Here is a 19,523-nt window from a genome sequence, read left to right as displayed (position 1 = left end):
CTACTGTTGAAAAAAAGTGCATGAAAATGATCAGCAATAAACTCTGAAGTGTAGTTATAGGCCAATATTTTTTTTAAATGTGTGAACTGGGACATATATTATTCTGAAAAGTTCTTTTTTTGTCTGCATTTGCCTTCATGTTGCCCATACAATATCTGATATAACAAAACTCTGATATAACAAAGTTAAGGTAGGAGTATGCTGTTTATGGGTGTTAAGTGTTCTGCAGCTCTGTGTTACACATGGCAAGCAAAGCAGTAGTGTCTGATTTACGTATTTTCTTTCTGTCCAGATGAATGATGGTCCCTTGTGTAAGTGCAGTGCCAAGGCCAGACGTACAGGGATCCGCCACAGCATCTACCCGGGGGAGGAGGTATGACACGTCTTGAATAAATCACCCTTTCATAACCTTGAAGTTCTGCCACAGAGGGGCAAGGACATTATTCTAGTCACCCTAAATATATGCTCTGCACATAGCCTATTTTCTATTGTGTGAAAGGGAGTATAAAAGTACAATTTGAACACCCTAAAACACCAAATGATGATATTAAGCCTGTAAGAGTTTGACAGGGGAGTCGATCTATGCCAGTGACTCATCGATTATTTTGCCACTTGTTGAGATTTTTTGGTTTTCATGACTCATTTTCTGGCCCTCCTGTGGTTTGGAGCAAACACTCTCAGCTAGCTGCATCTTCAACTGACCAGTTTACAACAAAGTCAATGAAGAACAGCAACTCACAAAGCTACATTGTAGTATTCTGCACATCATTCCTTTATTAGACAAAAAAAGAAACATACAAATTATATGTTTCTTTTTCCTTTTGGTGACACTAGAGAGCATTGAATGTCACAGATTACTTAAAGCCTACTTAATGAGTATGTTAACCTATAGAGATGTATTTGCAGACAAAAATAAGTACATTTTAGTTGTAAAAAGATCCTACTCATGAGCTGCTTTGGCATACACATAAGCATTATTTGATGGTCATACTATATGTTCAAATGCTATTAGGCTGGCAAAATAAACAGTAACTTGGGTGTACTTGGAGGATGTCAATTAAACTTTTAGTTATCAGTCTTCACTGGAAAATGTCACATCTCTGCCATCACTGTCATTTTCACAGATATGCTTTGGTTGGCAGCAATGTCTAGTTTTTTCCCCATATATTTAATAAATGATAAACTGTGAAAGTCACTTGCACTTTAGTTGATAATGTTAATAATTGCTACTTGCAGCCTATATACTGTTACATGAGGACAAAAACTCTTAGATCTCTCACATGTGTGAATGGTACAGTGGAAGACCAAAGCATGCATATATGATATGCTAAAATCAATTTTTAAAGAGATATGAGTCAACTAATGAGTTTGTGTGTCTCTTTCAGCCTGTGAAACAGTGTCGTGTAATGAACAACAATACAGGAAAACTCTTCCACTACAGGATCACTGTGTCTCCTCCCACCAACTTCCTGGTATGAATATGTCTGTTTTGTCAAAATCCTAAAATTACAGAAAAATAGTAATTTAAACAATACTTTATAAAGTCAGTGCCATTAATCTGTTATTGCTCCAACAATCAAGTGCTGTATCTTTCCATATTCCCTTACTGCAGGATGTTGTAGCAAGTCTGAATTATGGATTATGGATTTTTCTACAGCATCATGGAAGCTGCATTGTAGACGTGTGGCTAAAGCCTCCTGCTGTTTTGTGTTTTGGTTTCAGACTGACAGGCCGACAGTGATCGAGTATGATGACCACGAGTACCTGTTTGAAGGCTTTTCTCTTTTCTCCCACACTCCTCTCACCAGTGTAAGCTTGCGTTTGATTCAGTATCTGGTGATAAAGCATGAATTTTACACCACAAAATGTCTTATAGTGTATGTCACTTTTTCCTTTTTATGCCTGCTTTTTTTTTTTTTTTTTTTTTTTCTTTATTTGATGTCATTGTTATTTATTCATTAGCTTGCTTTGCAGTACCTTCCACTTTGTGTTTCTTTTTGGTGCAGGTGTCATACACATTTTTTTTTGGACTGCTTTACTTGAACGATTCACGTTAAACCTATCAAAGCTCAAGTTAAAAGTTTAGAGGGTTGCTTACAACTTCTCTGTAAGCTTACAGTGCTCACAGACATTGTGACTGATTGTCATTTTCCATATAAAAAGGTGCGTACTGTGCATAAACCAAGCATTTTACTCTGCATTACATCCCCAATTTTAAAACTAAAGAGCTTCAAAAACAGTCTTGCACACATAAGTAGTCTTTGTGGCAGGTGCACTCTTGAAATAGCCATGTATTAAAAAGAAAAAGGGACACCTGCACACTCTTCACTTGATAAATAAATATCCTTTAATATATAAATATGCAAAATATATACATTTCAGTCAAACACTTTCTTCAAATTTATACCAAAGCATCTTTTTTGGCAAGTGAAGACAGTGTCCCTTCTTTTTAGTATGCAACTAATTATCTAAAATCTCATCTGAACTAATAATGTGTGATTGGTTTTATATGTGGGTGTGAAGAGTTTATATATATATATATATATATTATACATTCAATTCAGCAATATAGCCCAGTGTTGGTAATCCACCCATGGTGATTTTTCTTCTCTCTTCTGTGTGAGCCTTCGAGCATGAAGCCCTGTTGTCTGGGTAAAGCACCCAGGTCCATGATTCGTTTTATTACCCTGCTCTCAATACAGTACTTCGTGTGGCTAACCATCCGTCTTCTATATGTCTGTTAAGGAAACATATCTAATTTAGGCCAGAGGATGAGTTAAAAGCCTCCACTCTCCTTAAAAGTAACTTCAGACCAACTTTTGGCTTCGGGTCGGCTTCTTTGTTGCCTGGACAAAGTGCTCTTCTCTCAATGTATTGACCTTGTCTCAGAGTCCTCTTTCACTTTTAAAGGCCTCAGCTTTGACTGTCAAACATTAGAGAGGTCATGACTTAAAAGGACCCTCTCCTTCTGTAGCCATTTCAGCTGTGTGCCTGTCTTTTATCCCAGGGAGGAAGTTTAAAGGGAGCTGAGGGATCAATAGAGGACCACCAGACCTAGTTTCTTGAAAATGTGTTCAAAGTGTGTATTTTTTTTGCATATGTATGCGTGCTTGCATCCAGCAGTGTCTATGCGTTTGTTTTAGATGGTGGTGGGCATCAAGTGGAACACAAGATATGATACTAATATAGTTATATAGTAATAGTTATATCACAATGTCAATGTTACTGAAAAAGAAAAAAAGAAAAGAGCAAGAAATCACAATACTATAACTACATTAGTTTCACGAAGCTGCCAATTATAAATATCACAACACTGCTAACTGTAGTTACTGTAGCTACCGTTAGCGTTAGCAAGTGTGATGAGAGACGAAGTGAGACAGTGTCGTACATGAATGAAAGGTTTATTCCTTTTCTGTGGCAGTAAACACAACACATGACCCACGGACAATTAACAAGATATTAGAGCTTAACAAGATATTCAGAGTGGATGAGTGAGTAGGCTAAACGTTAGCATGATAAACAGCAGCGGAAACATACCGTCACTCCTTGACAGCCTCTCAAAGAGCCGCTAGCTCAGCTACAACACCAGTACCGTACAGAAAGATTTACACGAATGTGCTTCTAATGACTGTCAAGCTCCAGTGGACTCTGTGTTTCCAGCGTGGACCTGGAGAGTCTGACGGATGTAGCTCATTGCTGGTTATATTACTTGCATTTCTTTTTCAATGTCAACTACAATTGACGATCATCTGACAATCAGTCTTTTGAGCGCCTTGGGTAGGGGTGCTATAGTAGTGGTGAGACAAAGAAGCTGAATCAGTTTTGAGTATCAGTATTCAACTTATCAAAAGTGGAAATATCATGATATGTTGCAATATCGAAATATATATCTTTTTTTGTCCCACCCCTAGTATTTTACTGCATGTTTGAATAATAAACTACTTGGTCAATATCCTCCTAGCTTGAAAAGAGCCCAGAGGATTAGCCATGATTCGAACTGGATAATTTAAGCAGCCCTTGTTAAAAGCCAGGGTAAACGCTTCGTGGCAGTGTGGGGATTAGAAACCTCGGAGCGTAGTGATATTAGCCCCCTGCTAGTTAGCTGCTGGGATGGGCAAGAATGAATGTGGCTCCCAGGTTAATCTCTTAAAATGGACACCCGCGCTCTGACAACAAAGACCGTGTAACTAGGGAGATTAAACACAGAGGAGCAGGCTTATCTATTTAGCGAGATTTGAGTTCCTTAAATTTCATGAGTCAGGTGCCTGTGTGTGTGTGTGTGTGTGTGTGTGTGTGTGTGTGTGTGTGTGTGTGTGTGTGTGTGTGTGTGTGTGTGTGTGTGTGTGTGTGTGTGTGTGATTTGTGCGTTTGTTTTCCAATTAACCAAAGGTTGTGCAGATTCATAGATATTACAGTAAGTTACAGTGGGATTTCTGCAGCATACATACAGTTTCTATACCTGCATATGGTTGTATGTGCCATTTTTGGGGATGAGCTCCACAGCATAGATGAGGTTTTAATGAGTTTCCTTGAAATGCTGTAACCTCTGCCTAACGCCATGGTAATGAGTTGGCCCATTCTTTCTTCCTCTCGTCCTCTGTTCCTTTCATCATCACAGATTCCATTGTGCCGTGTGATCCGCTTCAACATAGATTACACCATTCACTTCATAGAGGAGATGGCACCGGAGGTCAGTAAAACCCCACTTTATCTCCCAGCTCTTTCTCTCCCCTTTCTCACCCCTTTGTTTTTATCTCAAACGGCAGAGTTTGAGCACAGCTGAGCCACACGTAACCCTCACACCTCAGTGCCTGGGTGAGCGAAGGTGCTAATCCTTTTAGAAGAGGGAAAAGAGATTCTTTTTAACCTGCAGAGGTTGATTATGTCGATAAGGTGGCTTATGCGATAAAGTTAGAGAACTGGATTTACTTATCAGTCATATCTACATTAAGGTACTTTGTGGCAGTATGTTTTTTTTTATGCTCTGCTTGTACTGTATGCTCACACACGCTGCTATCACTGCTAACACTGTTCTCTTCTGTGCTCAGAACTACTGTGTCCGAGGCCTGGAGTTGTTCGCCTCCTACTTGTTCCAGGACATTCTTGAGCTGTATGACTGGAACTTGACAGGTAGGACACCAAGCCAGGTTGACCGCCCGCTCTGCTGTCAGGACTGTTCTTGTTCTGTTTTTATGGGAAAGTATTGCATCATGGCCGACCCTGCTGTCATTCTTTTGATATACATAGCAAGTTTGACATCAACAAAAAAAAAAAGAAGAAATTCTCAGGGCCTTCGTTCTTTGCATTTGCTGTCACGACCTTTGACAGTGAATATAGTTTGCTCAGTTGTTCAGTTGTTAGCACTGTTCCATGCTTAAATAACGGCACAACAAAACCATCTTCGTGATAATGGAGCAAACTCCATTCACTGATGAAGGCCACATGATGTTGCTGAAATCTGTGAAAACCTGTAGTGTAATAAATAAATATGACATTTTTATTAACCTTTGTTTATGACACATTAAACAGGGTCCCATATATTCCAATATAATACACATTTAATAAAAATGAGCAGTTGAAATGTGCAGAAAGCATCTCAGGTTTCTCCTCAGAGGCAGTGCTGGCCAACATGTAATTATATTATTATGAATTTAATTATATTATTTAGCCCCCATAGTCATCATAGTGTAATGAATTCTGATTAATAATTTTGATGAAGATGTCAAGCGACACAATTGTGGTTATCATTTCACCTTTACACTCCCAAATCTAACTTTTTATAATTACATTTTGTCCACTGCCCAAACAAGAAAAGAAGTCTCCTTTTTTTTTTTCAGGCCCTGACTTTGACAACGATGTTTCTGGATGCCAGCGGTTCCATTTCATGCCCCGTTTTGTCCGATTCTTACCTGGTGAGGCTCTGAACAACTACACAGACCCTGTCCTGCTTAGCTCTCTGTCTCCCTCTGGTGGTCAGATAAAACACCCAACAGAAAATGAATAAGGAGCTTACATGTTTCTACTAAAGTTTACTCTGAATGTTTCTGCATACGTTAACATTTGATGGAAATCTTTGGAAGAAACATGAAAGGGTCACTGAGAGCGACTGTGCTGCTGTGTAGCTGCATGGTGTTCATCTTTGCTACACATGATGGTGCTGGTGTACTATGATGTTGCCACAGTGTTTGTTATGACAGCCGTGTCACCTACCTTATTTCCATCAAAAAACAATTTCTCCCCTAGTTCTCCCAATTTAACTGGCTACAAACACTTATCTGCCTCTTTTACAAAAGCACAAAAAAAAACTGTCCAATCCAATGTTTCTGATGTGATCTGTGAAGAGAAGGAGAGTGAGAGGAGACAAGGAGTTACAGTGAGAGCATGATGATGGTGTGTTTGAAAGTTACACTGAGAGAGTATGGGTATGCATTTATTATTGTCTTAATGCATTTCCAATATGGAGTGGGCAGTGGATTTCTGTGTCTCTGTCCATATGAACACTAGTCAAAGGAGGTCAACCAATTTTGCATGAGTGTCTATTAAACCGACTCTATTTGACCTGGTAGATTACATGCATGTGCTCGAGTGTAATTCTGTGCGCATGCATTTTTGTGTGACTCTGTGCTCATCCCTGCTTGTGTAATAATGTTATTCCATCAACAAATCATTATGTGCCTTCACATATTGTGTAGTATTCGACCTTGCATCAGTGCCTCTGTTCACCTGTGTGTTTCCTGAACAATACAACTGTGATGCATGGGGACATTTTCACAGTGTGTAATATTGGCTCAAAAACACAGTTACAGAGGTGAGACCAGGTGAGATGCTGGTATGAAAACAAAGATTTTCTCCATTGGGCAACTTGATTTTTTTTTTTTTTAAGCCAATGATTTTGAACAGAGGAAGAATGCATTGTGGAAGCTCAGTGAAACATTTTCAAATATAAAAACAAATATGTTTTTGTTAAATTTTGCAGCCTTTGGCTATAAACACTGAAATGTTTACATGTTTTTCAATTAACTACCAATCCCTGGTGAACATGCATTGTGGTAATCTTTTTATACTTCTTCCCATACATGCATACATTTACTTCTGGTGTGTGTTTATGCCTCTTTACATTTTGGTAGATGGTGGGAAGGAGGTGCTGTCTATGCATCAGGTGCTTCTCTACCTGCTGCGTAGCAGCAAGCCCCTGGTCCCTGAGGAGGAGATTGCAGACATGCTGCAGTGGGAGGAGCTGGAGTGGCAGAAATATGCGGAGGAGTGCAAGGGCATGATCGTCACCAACCCAGGCATGGTAAGGCCTCAGCGTCTCGGCTACAACAGGAGGTGGCCTTGTCTGCCGTTTCAAGGGCATTTGACGCCCCCAACCCCGACACCACAGGAATAAGGCTGTTCCTGTTAGCCTGTGACATGAGCAACTTCACCTATTATCCCCAAGGGCGTTTGCTGTCATCAACACTACTCGGCCCGAAGCTTTTATGTCACAATGAAGTTGGTTAACCTTCTTGTCTTGCCCATATTTTAAAGGATGTACAGTAATTGTGTCTGAGTAAAGGTGAAAATGTCATTGCTAGCTAAAAGGTTGCATATGAACAGTGAATATGATTGCGTAACCTTTGGCGTGGGTGAGTTATTGAGTCAACTCCTCTTTCTGGCAGGACTGAATTGTTGCTGTCAGGGTTTCCACATAGGTGGGTGTTTTTAATAGTCTTTCATCCCTGGACTCAAGTTAAAGATTGGTCTGCCAGTCAAACAAAGTCTGTTTAAAAGGGTCATATATAAAGCTTTACCCTGCTTTATAAAAAACAGAACTAGTTGGGGCAATGTTCAATTACTCTGTCATTGTCCTTGTACCCTTTAATTATAATTACCCTGACCTTTAGTGCAATATTTTTTCATTGAAAAGTAGGGTGCGCCTTATATACCGGTGTGTCCTATTCACCAGTAAAATACAGAGAGAGGTTGGATCTGCATATGAGTATAGGTATGTAAAGGGCCGTCCAAACTAAGAACAACAACTATAACTGTAATGATAATGAGCATCCACACTTATGAACTACTGTATAATGTTATATTAAACAGCGGCGTCAAGCACACTACATGCTCCAGCAATTTCGGCAGCTAATGAAAATAGAATATTGATGACCCGTTAATGCTATATGTTGTACCGAAAAAATGAGTATTTGGGGGCACTATTTGCTGTGATATTTCAGTATTTACAGACCAAACTGATGTTGAAGCGCGATGTGCAAAAGCGTGACTCGGCGGCAGTAGTCTATTTGCGCACAGCACAAATATGTAAAGTTACTGTCTTCTTTTAAAAGGTTTGATTGAAACTCAGCCTAACCTGAACCTGGTCTGACTTAATATACTGGTCCAGTTCAGTTAAGCAAATCATTACCAGACCATTAACCATTAACCCGACACACTGTTTCAGGTGTAATATGTGTGTTTTGATTGTTTCAAATAAAAGTAAATTGAGAAAGTTTTAGAGTAAAAACATACCTGTTTATAAATTGAATAGCTACTGGTGCATTCAAGTTAACCAGTCTTAAATAGAAAAGCATTTTTCTTTCTTATACACTGGTGCGACTTATACATACTGTATAATTAACTTGTTTATTTAAACGTGGGTGAAATAAGATGAAAACAACTGTTTTATTTAATTCCAGGCTTTGGAAACTGTTGAATTGTCTGAAAAATATTTTTCAGTTACTTCACATTTTTGTGAAACTTCTGTAAGGCTGCTTGTGAAGCTATTTTTTGTATTTTTTATTGTGGATTTTTTGTCCATGTCCATTTATGCCCATCGCAATTTCCCCAAGACCAAAGTATCTTACAATTTATATTCTTCCAACAAATTGTCCCATACTCCCATACATATGAATTATAACAGACATATAAAACAGATAAAAGCAGAAAGCAGTGTTAATTCATCATAAGAGTGTTCATTTATCACAACAGTTGCTGATTATTTTTCTGTTGATAGATTGTGTTTCTGTGCCAACCAATTTGATCCAAACCTTCATGTTATGGCAGCAAAATATGTTCAGGGAAGTATAGAATAATAATTAAAAAAATTATTGCTGGTTGCTTAATATCTATAAAGTACCCTTTTAGAGCTCCTTGGGCCAGCTCAGGCATCACTTTCCTTTGTTTTGTGGAAATCTCACTGTTGTATGTCAAGGTCACACATGCTACTCCAAATGAAAAGGTCTGATGCCAGTCAAACATGGTATACTCAAGTGATTATTTCACACCGTAGCAAAGTCGACAAATGAGGGCACAGATGTCATCAACCCTCAATCAGTTTTGGCGCGTTAAAGTATAGGCAAAGACCCAGCAGATGCTATTGTCCCAGTATATATAAATCAGCATGTACAATGTATTTGTGTCGGGATTATAAACAGGGCAATCATCAAGGCTTCCATCAAGCCAATCAAACCTGATTATGTTGCTTTAAAGACTAAATCAAAGTTGGCTGGTGACCTCTTGCTCTCAAATCAAAGTTTGTATGCAGACTGTGATGAGCGAGCGCGGCTAATGTCAAGGTGAGCCCGAGCCTCGAGCCATCTGCCGTGCACCTCATCACGCCTTATGCTACAGCCCCTTCCTCTGATCTCGCAAAATGCCTGACAGGCTATCTGTGATTTGGGAGACAGCTGAGGACATGTTGCTTGTCAATCTCCTCCCTGATAATAGCGTCAGAATTTGGCTCGCCATCTCTGACATCACTTTATCATTGTATGTGTGCTACAAGCTGAATCTGGGCCTCATCTCATTATATTCCTGTGACAGACGACCATCATGGCATCGGTTATTTGTTATTCCACATATTGGTAGCAGATGATTGAATGATGGCTGTCTTGTAGCCTTATTAATGTGTTTTTACTGTAACATGATTCACTGTGCTGACTTCTTTCTGCCCTAGAAACCCAGCTCGGTGCGAATCGACCAACTGGACAGAGAACAGTTCAACCCAGAAGTCATCACCTTCCCCATAATTGTTCATTTTGGGATCCGGCCCGCTCAACTCAGCTACGCTGGAGACCCTCAGTAAGATCACTTGCATACATGTAGACACACACGCACATGCATAAATGTCGACCAGCCATCCAGGTACAGATCTCTGCTTATAGCTCCCACCTGCTGCTTAGCAGCTCTCTTGTTCCCTCCACTCTTATTCACCAGCGCTCTCCTAGGACACTGTGACGGCAATTTCCTTAGTGTTGCGCATCGAAGAGGATGAGAACGGCGTGTGTCAAACTAGAGGAGAGATAGAATGATAGATGGAAAGGGCAATAGAAGGATGAGAAAACGAGTGGCGTGACATTTTCACATGCGTCGTCACGGGTCCCAGGTTTCCTCTGGGTGCCTCCGCCGTGGGAGCTGCTGTGGTTTATGTCTCGTGAATAGTAATGCCACACACACGCCACAGGGCTGCAGTAGGGAATACAGTACTGTGCTGCTGCATAATTAACAAAAGCAGTGTATTAGATCATCAGAGCTGCTGTCTCCAAGGTGTTTAGAGAGATGTGACAACACCGCACCAAGCACCAATCAAAAGTCAGTTCACAACTTGATTTCTACCCTCTTATTCTAAATTTAAACCTGTGGATTTCCAGTAGAACTTAAATAACTAGTTCCCATCACAACAGTCAGAAGGAGGAAAATGGAGGTGATGAAGATGCAAACAAGAGGATGATCATTAGGAAATGCATTTAGGCAGAACTAGTTTGCTTCCTCCCCCTGACTAATGTCCTCTCCCCCCTGCCGTTACATTTAAGCTGCCTGTCCACTGAGCACTTTCATCCCTGTGCACCCTGCTGCCATGTCAAACTTCTCAAAGCGGCAGACAACGACAAATTTATGGATGGACTGGGACATCATTAGCTGATGCAGAAACGAGTAGTAAGAGACCAGTGGAAAGGATTTCCTACCACTGCTAATGATGCATGTAGCGAGGGCAGGAACGGTGTTGATTGCGGTGGCAGCAATGCCACAGAGAGAGAGCCTTGGACACAGCGACAGTATATATTGGGTATACCCCAAGTCACTTAAACTGCATCGATGTTACCCTCACTTCAAATCCTTTCCTTGTGTCTTAGTCCCTTCCTCCAAGGATGCATGGAGATACGCAAGGAAACCAAGCAAAGGGAGAGGAAATGGAGTAATACATTTTTTAGAGAAATGCAACATCCGTCATGTGAAGCAACATTGATTTCTGATGACGGTGGCAGCTGATCACAGCTGGATCAGCTGTCAGTTGGCTTGAACAGCTGGAACAACTTCACACAGAGCTTGCGTCTGCATATATGTGCACTATCCTAATACTAATAAAGGTGCATAGGTATCACTGCCAGAGCAGCAGTGTTTTCTTTCTGTTACAGGTTTAACAAACACCTGAACATAAATAATAACCGGCATTCTGTATTTATAATGTGTCCTGCTCAGAGGCAGAGGAACAACTTCTACTCTCAGAATGCGTTTGTTATTTCATAATTATTTTTGTCTGAATTTTTTGATATTCTGATTGTGAATTCATTATTTTATTTAATAACTCAGTATATGGTTAGGGTGTCTTTTGAACACTGGAAATTATTTATTTGACTAAATATTCAGGGAAAATGGGAATCATGTAACTCATTGATTGCAAAATTCAGGAATTTCCAGCCTCACATGTAAATTATATGTTCTTGCTAACAGATAGACTCTCCCTGACTTTTATGTTGCCCATAATAACAGTTACTGGGGGTAATAACAGACCATGAAAAGAAAAAAAACAACTTTCTGATAAATGAAGAAAGTTATTAATGCTTCTTTAGTTGATCTTAAAACACAATCAGGAAGCAAATAAAATATAAAAGTTTGTTGTGATACTGAAATTAATCTGAAATCTGTCTCCATTCAGTGGTCAGATCAGTTTGATAAGCTGCAGCCTTCAGTCGGTAACTGATATCCAGTAAGGGGGGCATGTCAGCCGTTAAAAGACTTCTGTGAAGGCTATTGCGTATTCTCTCTCGTGGCACCTCAGGTATCCCTCTTCAATCCTTGATCCTCAGAGCAGAAATACTTCTGGTTCAATTAAGGAGCAAGGAAGAATTAAGTAAGGGACTTTGCTTATACCATAACTCAGGAGACTGAAGAAACTGTGTTGTCCTCTTTTCTTTACACTGCCTACTGGATACATTTGTGTTTAGCACTGCAACTCATGCTTCTTCAGCTTCTCCATCACAACTGCTGAGGCAAGAATGACGACATGTCAGAGGTCAGGGAATGTAATGAAAAGAGAGCTAGATGGAAAGATGGCACATGACAAAATCAAGTGTAAGAGAGAAATATGAAAAGAAAAGAAGAAGAGGGGACATAGAGGACTTGTGTTTGAATGAGCCCCAGCTACAACCTCTTTTTCATATAAAGTTCCTCACAGCAATGTTACTGAGTTTGGACCTAGTAACATTTCTTAAACACTTCCAATGCAGCTTAAGTTTGAATTGACACTTATTCACACATGCTCACTCTGATTCAAAGAGGCATGCTCTCTGTTGTCTCTTTATAAATTGGAATCTTCTGGACATGTTAGCCTTGAGCACATAATTTATTTACTCTTTGATTGGGCAGTTTTTTTTTTAACATTGCTACTATACTGGGATACAACATAGATGCATTCTTTCTCTTATTAGTGTTCAGGTAACTCGTTAAAGTTATGTCCTAGAGAATGGTGAAGCCACTGATCTGATTTTCCTCCATTTAGTTACATTATTTCATAGTTACTGTATATGTTACAGAAAACAATTATGTATCTCAGTTTCATCCCTTTAAATATCATTTATAAATATTAAGATTCAAGATGCTTTATTTGTCAAGATGCTGTCATCATGTCACACATGTGAGCGAGATTTCTTTTACTGACTTTTCCATGAAGGTCTTTGTGCATGCAACACCACTCCTGAGTCTGATAAATCTTCCTGCAGGTTTTTTGCAGTCAGGTGGGAGTTCTGATTTGCCTTTTTGACCAGCATTCGAGCAGTTCTCTTCAAGACAGTTGCCTAAAACGGCGAACTCTTAATACATTTCACACTGTGGAAACTGCAACCTAACAATGATTTACTACCTTCTTGTAGCCTTCTGCTGCATCTTGGGCATTAAAAACTTTAATATTCAGAGTTTTACACAGCTGCTTAGAGTATTTATAAAGTTTGAAAGTGGCAACAACTGACATTTTCTAATGACAATGGTTGACATATCTCAGGCTTAACAGGCTGATTAAGGTATGAGACCCTGTAAAAAGAATCTGAGACTTTGGAGCACTTAAGGTGCCCGAATGTTTACACGTGCCACAATGATGTTTTCATTTTTTAATATTTTCTTTCAATTCAGACAAAAAGTATCTATGCATTAATGGTTGCTGATAATATGGTGTTTATGTTCCATATCCAAGAGAAGCTGAGATCAATTAAAAAGTTTCTATTGAAAATTATATTTGTTGAGGGGTGCCCAAACTTTTATATACAACCACAGGAAGAGAATGCAGAAATCCACTGGAAATTCCCATAAGGTGTTTAAATGTCTGGGTTAATAATTGGTGGTTAACAGTATCGACTGCTGCACTAAGGTCCAATAGAACCAACATCGAGCACTCTTCAGCATCTGCAGCCATTAGGATATTTATTGAGCTTTTTCAATGGAGTGTCATTTATGAAAACGAAATTGATATTCGTCAAACACCATGTGCAAATCCGGTGTTTGAACAGGTTGCTTTTCAACAACCTTTTCTAAAATTTTGGACAAGATACTTGTAACAATATTCTGACAGCACCAACCTCTGCCTGTGGAGTGGCTTCAGCACTCATCAAATAAAATACATTTGTATTCACTGACAAACAAATCCTTAGAGCCAAAAAGTTCAATATCCATGCCATGTGTAAAAACTCGGTCCAAAGTGTGCACTCCTGTCTATGTACAACCAAATTCATGTTGTATAAAATTGCAGGACTCAGTGCGATTGAGAAATTCAGAGGCAATATAACACATGGATTCTAGTCTTAATACGAAGACTAAAAAGTGTGAGGTACAAAAGAGGGAGAAATTATCCAAAAACAGATTCAAATTGTCAATAAACCCTATATTGTGAGCTCTGCAGGTGGGCCAACGTTGGGACAGGACTGGAAATGAAAACACACTTTCTGCAAATTCTTAAAAAGTAATAAAGGTCATTAAAATGATTTTTGGTCAGCTCGGATTGATGACAAGCTGCATCATTTGGCCCCATATGAACGATTACTCGTTTGGCAGAAGATGGTTGTGAGGGAGCTTATCCAGGATCTCAGTGACCATGACTCCATGGAAGCTGTATTGAAAAGAAGGATATTCCTCATGGGATCTCCAACTATTAATGTGGTCAATATCTTAAAAGGGAAAGAAGAGGTTATTTCTCAAGATGAGGCTCGTTGATTTGGCGTCCCAGTAGAATGATGAGGCACCTGAACACTGCTAACCACTAGTGGTGAAGAAACTGCAGTGTCAGCATTCTGCTGTTTTCAGATCAGGACAAGACAGAACTGTAGGAACACCAGCTAGGTGGACCATAGTGTAGTCAGACAGGGTTGAGTAGCAGTTTGAAAGGCTAAGGCAAGTTGGTGAGGCAGCCCAGTCTGAGTATCTACTAGAATGATGTTGAGCAGACAAACCTGGATGGTCACACTGATGGTAGTAATTCATCTGGACTGCTCAGTAGCCACGCCCATGAAGTTTGACAAAAGAGTGTCTTTCTTCTGCAATTCATTAGAAACCTGTCAAGTATGAACAATTGACAGTGAACAATGAACAGTTCTTGAAAAACACTTAAAATCCATGTCCGATGACTAAAATCCATTGTCCGGTTAAAATGTGTGGTTAAAAATGACTAAGACCCAAAAAGCGTATCGCAAATATGTGGCCCAAAACTGGATTAAAAGTCCATTTCTGACAGAACTTCTGGTGGGCAACACAGACACCGACGCATGAGAAGTAAGCAGTCAGTCATCCTTCAGTTCATCATGAGTGCTTTGCGACTTTCAGCTGCCTCTTGTGCCAAACATTGTGAACATTGCAGTGCTCTCTATAATGGTCTTATCATATTTAAATATAGGCATTACAGAACATGAATATACTGTATATTTGAGTGCTAAAAAGCTGTTACTTTTACAGATAGATGAAGCCAGCGATATTTCAGATCACGTGTCTGAAAAGGATAGAGATAGAAAGCAGGAGAGAGTGGGATGGAAAGAACAAGGCAGCATATGCTAATGAAAGCATGTGCAGGGAGTGGCGAGAGCTGCGGCAGTGCTACCCTGAGAGCACACAGCGGATCTGTGGAAAGGTCATTGGAGCGGATTGGGGACGAGGGGGCCTCCCAGGCTGGATAGACTTTCACCCTCTCTCTCACTGTCTTGCTCTTCTTCTTCCTCTCTCTGTCTCTCGTCTACTCTGGCTGCCTCAGTACGGAGGTGGTGGAGAGCTGATAATCGGGCCGGTAAAGCCGTCTCATTCCCTCGTCTCAGTCTCTAATGAAGTCCCCACTATTAAAGCTCTATAATTCTTCTATTCCACAGCAAAACCCCCCACCCCCCACCTGCACACCCCCCCCCTCACCCCTTCATCCCCTCTCTCTTTTTTTCTTTCTTTATGCCTCTCTCCCTTTCTCTCTGTCAATGCACCACCCTATCCCCCAAACCTCGGCACCTTACCCCTCCATCCCACCAATCATAATTGAATAACTCTGGGTAAATGAGGAGAAAGTCTCCTGAATGAGAGCAGAACGGTCACACTCGGCCCTCAGTGCATCAATCAGGAGGTCTGATTGAAAAGAGAGAGAGAGAGAGAGAGAGAGGGAAATGAGGAGGGAAGGGGGAGAAAGGGGAGGTGGTTAGTGTGGTGGCTACATGTCACCTTGCCGATAACTCCTTGCCTCTTTTCAGATGCAAATGAGAGCAAAGACAATGGGGTTTTATAGAAAATGAGAATAAGGAGGTTATGAGATAGCTCTGGAGCCATGTGTCAGAGCTGCTCCATGTTTCATGACTTACAGCTTTTTCAGCTTTTTACCAGAAAGGAAAATATGGTGAACTGCAAATTGTCAGTCAGTTAGCCTGTGTGTGTGTGTGTGTGTGTGTGTGTGTGTGTCTGTGTGTGTGTGTGTGTGTGTGTGTGAGAGTGAGAGAGAGAGAGAGAGAGAGAGAGAGAACCGCTGCTCACAGTTCAAATGGTGGACATCTGAAACAGAGAATCTTATGTGTCTACTGCCCTCACACACAAGCAGCTAATGCAATAAAGGCCGCAGGCAACTGTTAAATTATATTTAATATCAGGCAGGCTGCAGATGAAATATTGATGTGTTGTTCTAGAGCAGAAGAGTGAGCGGGAGATAGACTCCTGTCAGCCTGATCCTTCCTTATTTACTGTTGGCAGGTACCAGAAGCTGTGGAAGAGCTATGTCAAACTACGCCACCTGCTGGCCAACAGCCCCAAGGTCAAGCAGATTGACAAGCAGAAGTTGACACAGAGAGAGGTGGGTTAAAAGAAAACAAAACACACTCACAATATTTTTGTTTCAGAATATTTTCATTGTCACACACACAAGTTTTATTGTTTCATCCACAAACATTATCAATTGGTAATTTTTTGTGAATGTGCTGCAGTGAGCTTTCAATTTTTATAATTTGGAAGCTCAGTTCAAGCAGATGCAGAATTAAAGTGTTTGCTGAGACATTGGAGCTCTTGCATGCTCTGCAGAAATAAGACATTCACAGCCATTAATTAAAAAAAAAAAAGAACTATTATCTGGAACTTGCTGCTAGTAATCAGAGTTGTTCCCTGAAAGTAATAAGGATGCTTTTTAACTAAACAAAAGTGACAGCCAAAGCCTACATTTTTTTTAAATTTTTTGTTAAGCATCAATTTCATGCCTAGAGGAATATTTCAATTTTGCTTTCAGTGCCTTACCTTGAAAAAATGTTCATTTTCTCAGTAGTACCATGTAAGTAAGATGTTATATCATTGCTGACATGCTTCCTTTATTTATGTTATGTGTTGGTAAAACATATTTCAATTAAGTGATTTGTTACAGTATACTCAACTATAACCTTACAAATTGTGGCATTACTGTGTTAGCTATCATCTCTCTGTCATCATTATCACCAAACAAACTCAATTATTATATTAACTGAATAGAAAATAGAAGAATTATATTTTGACAATAGGTGTAAATGTAGAGATTTGGAACTTGTTGGCTTTTGCCTTACACAGATTGCAACACCTGTAAATATTCTTGACTTCTCTCCTTTACCATCCCATAAATGAATTCTTGTTGCACTTGTAGCTCAAAGGTATGTCAAGTATGTTATATGTATTATTTCATGTTTATTTAAGTCTTGTCTGTAGGTCAAATATAAATGCTTTGCTTACATATAGGCGTGGAAGCATTGGTAGCATATTTCTTAAATTATTAATGTACACTGTAGATGAATTTACACCTCAGAATAAAATGTCAGGGACTGCTCTCTGCAGTTCTCTGTGAAGGTCAAACCACCACAAGAGACAGATAATGGAAAAGGTTTAGGTTTGGTGAAGTAATGACCATGTCTCCACAGACTCACCAGGTGTAGGTACTGTGTGTGGCCTGTAGTAGCTGAGTATAGTCCATGTACTCTGTCCCACCATATCTCTCCCATAGGGACTGCTGTAACTACTTTGCAGTAGATACAACTTTCACCTCTCTCTAAGTCTTTGAGTGTGTATCAGATCCAGTCTCTTCCTTTGGTCTGTTTGATACACTCTGAACCAATAATGAGCAAGAACTCCAAGCTCAATTAGCTTGTTTCCCAGGTAGCTCTGCAGAGCTGTCTGGCTAACAGGCCCTGACAATCCTACTGTCAACCTGCACTGCAGCAATTAGTGAACCCAAACACATGCACACTCACACACTGGGTCCATCAGACTCCACCACAAACATTAGCCATGTCAGTGTCTCTTTACTGCAGTGGCAGTGTGGCATCAGGACTTATTTAATGCCCGAGGGAACACTGAAGCTTCCTGGGTAAATGCTCTTTCAGTAAAAGACTAAACGTCTTCTCCTCTGATAGGTATTTTCTGCTATTAAGAATCACCCTGTCAGAGGTGTTCACAGCAATGCTGTGCTTCTCGAACTGGCTCTTTGATACCTCTGTGCTCAGTCCTCAGTCCACAGGGCTATGGGGAAACCAGAGGTGTGTGCCTAGGCGAGAACTGGCCTTCACACCAGGGTGCACGCCTCTGCACCCATGACAAGCACATTGGAAGGTTGTATATTTGTGTGTGTGTGAAGATGGTGTGGCATTGAGGGACATTCAGACTGTCTGTGTGCATTGCCCAGATGGATTTTGTGTGAGATCCTCAGCCAAACATTTGCATAAACTGATATTGTCATCAGAAAATACTCTTGTGACTCATGTTTTGGCTGTTTCACAAGATCTGTTGAAATGTTCATTGTTTCTTGTTAACTGTCTACACAGAATAAACAGTAATGGCAAGGTGAAACTGTGACATAAGACCTTTTTGTTACTGTACTAAAAATGAAAGAACAGAAGTTACTTTATTATCACATATCTCTAATTTGAATAAGTATTCAGGCCCAAGTCAGTACTTTGAATGCAGTTTAGAGTCTTCTCTATCAGCTCGGCATATGTGGATTTGGGGATTTGCTCTGATTGTTCTTTGCAGATTTGGCCAAGCTCTGCCGAGTTGTGTGAGGAGCATCTTTTAAAAGCGATCTTCAACTCATTCCACAGATTTTCTATTGGTTATAAGTCTTTGCTTCAGCTGGGCCACACATGAATTTAACATCATTTTTCACAGTTTATTCCAGTGTTGATTGGGGTGTTTTTTTTAAGGATCACTCTGCTGTTTGGACATACATTTCTTTGCAATTTGGAATAAAATGAATGTCATAGTAGGACAAATTGTCAATTGTGAACAAGTATTTTGTGCATGTGTGTTTTGTTAGGACAGAATTAACACAGCACTCAAAATGTTTGTTCAAAATGTTTGGTTATATAGGAATAATGATGGAATCATTGGAATCAAAAGGTTTTATCTCAGTGGGGAGTATTGAACAAATGTGTTTGCACAGCTGACGTTTTTACATTAAATTATATTTAGTTGGTGAGTGCCTCTGTGCAGCCTCAACCTAAGAAATGCTCATTCAGTCTCCACAGCAATAGCCAGATTTTACCAAAAAAATTAAAAGTGCTCGTCTCCCACACAAAGAACATTTTGGTCTAAGCCTTGTCCAAGAGGAAAGATCAAGTGTGTAATAATAAAAAGCACTAAGAGTCATCCTGTGTAAACCATGAATAACAGCTGCAAACTTCCTGAAAATCTGACCCTTAGCGTCTGGAGACCTTTTCCTGGACCACATACATCTACATCTGTTGTAATCATTATCTTCCCACAAAACAAATAAGTAAATGGACTGCACCTGCAACAGATGTACAGATGTAGAA

At 40.0% G+C, this 19,523-nt stretch overlaps 1 protein-coding gene across 1 annotated transcript in view; it reads left to right on the top strand.

Annotated features, from left to right (window-relative positions):
• drosha (drosha ribonuclease III) overlaps window positions 1–19,523 on the top strand; it is a 94,372-nt gene that overhangs the window by 7,189 nt on the left and 67,660 nt on the right. Inside the window, exons 7-15 of the mRNA XM_053342030.1 lie at window positions 293–373; window positions 1,386–1,472; window positions 1,723–1,809; window positions 4,619–4,690; window positions 5,049–5,130; window positions 5,838–5,912; window positions 7,128–7,297; window positions 9,935–10,059; window positions 16,453–16,552. Coding sequence (XP_053198005.1) covers window positions 293–373; window positions 1,386–1,472; window positions 1,723–1,809; window positions 4,619–4,690; window positions 5,049–5,130; window positions 5,838–5,912; window positions 7,128–7,297; window positions 9,935–10,059; window positions 16,453–16,552 — 879 coding nt within the window. The remainder of the gene's footprint in view (window positions 1–292; window positions 374–1,385; window positions 1,473–1,722; window positions 1,810–4,618; window positions 4,691–5,048; window positions 5,131–5,837; window positions 5,913–7,127; window positions 7,298–9,934; window positions 10,060–16,452; window positions 16,553–19,523) is intronic.

This window comes from Scomber japonicus, chromosome 21, assembly GCF_027409825.1.
Source record: "Scomber japonicus isolate fScoJap1 chromosome 21, fScoJap1.pri, whole genome shotgun sequence".
NCBI lineage: Eukaryota > Metazoa > Chordata > Actinopteri > Scombriformes > Scombridae > Scomber > Scomber japonicus.
Note: the sequence above shows the minus strand (reverse complement) of the source record. Positions and strands in the feature narration are given on the sequence as shown.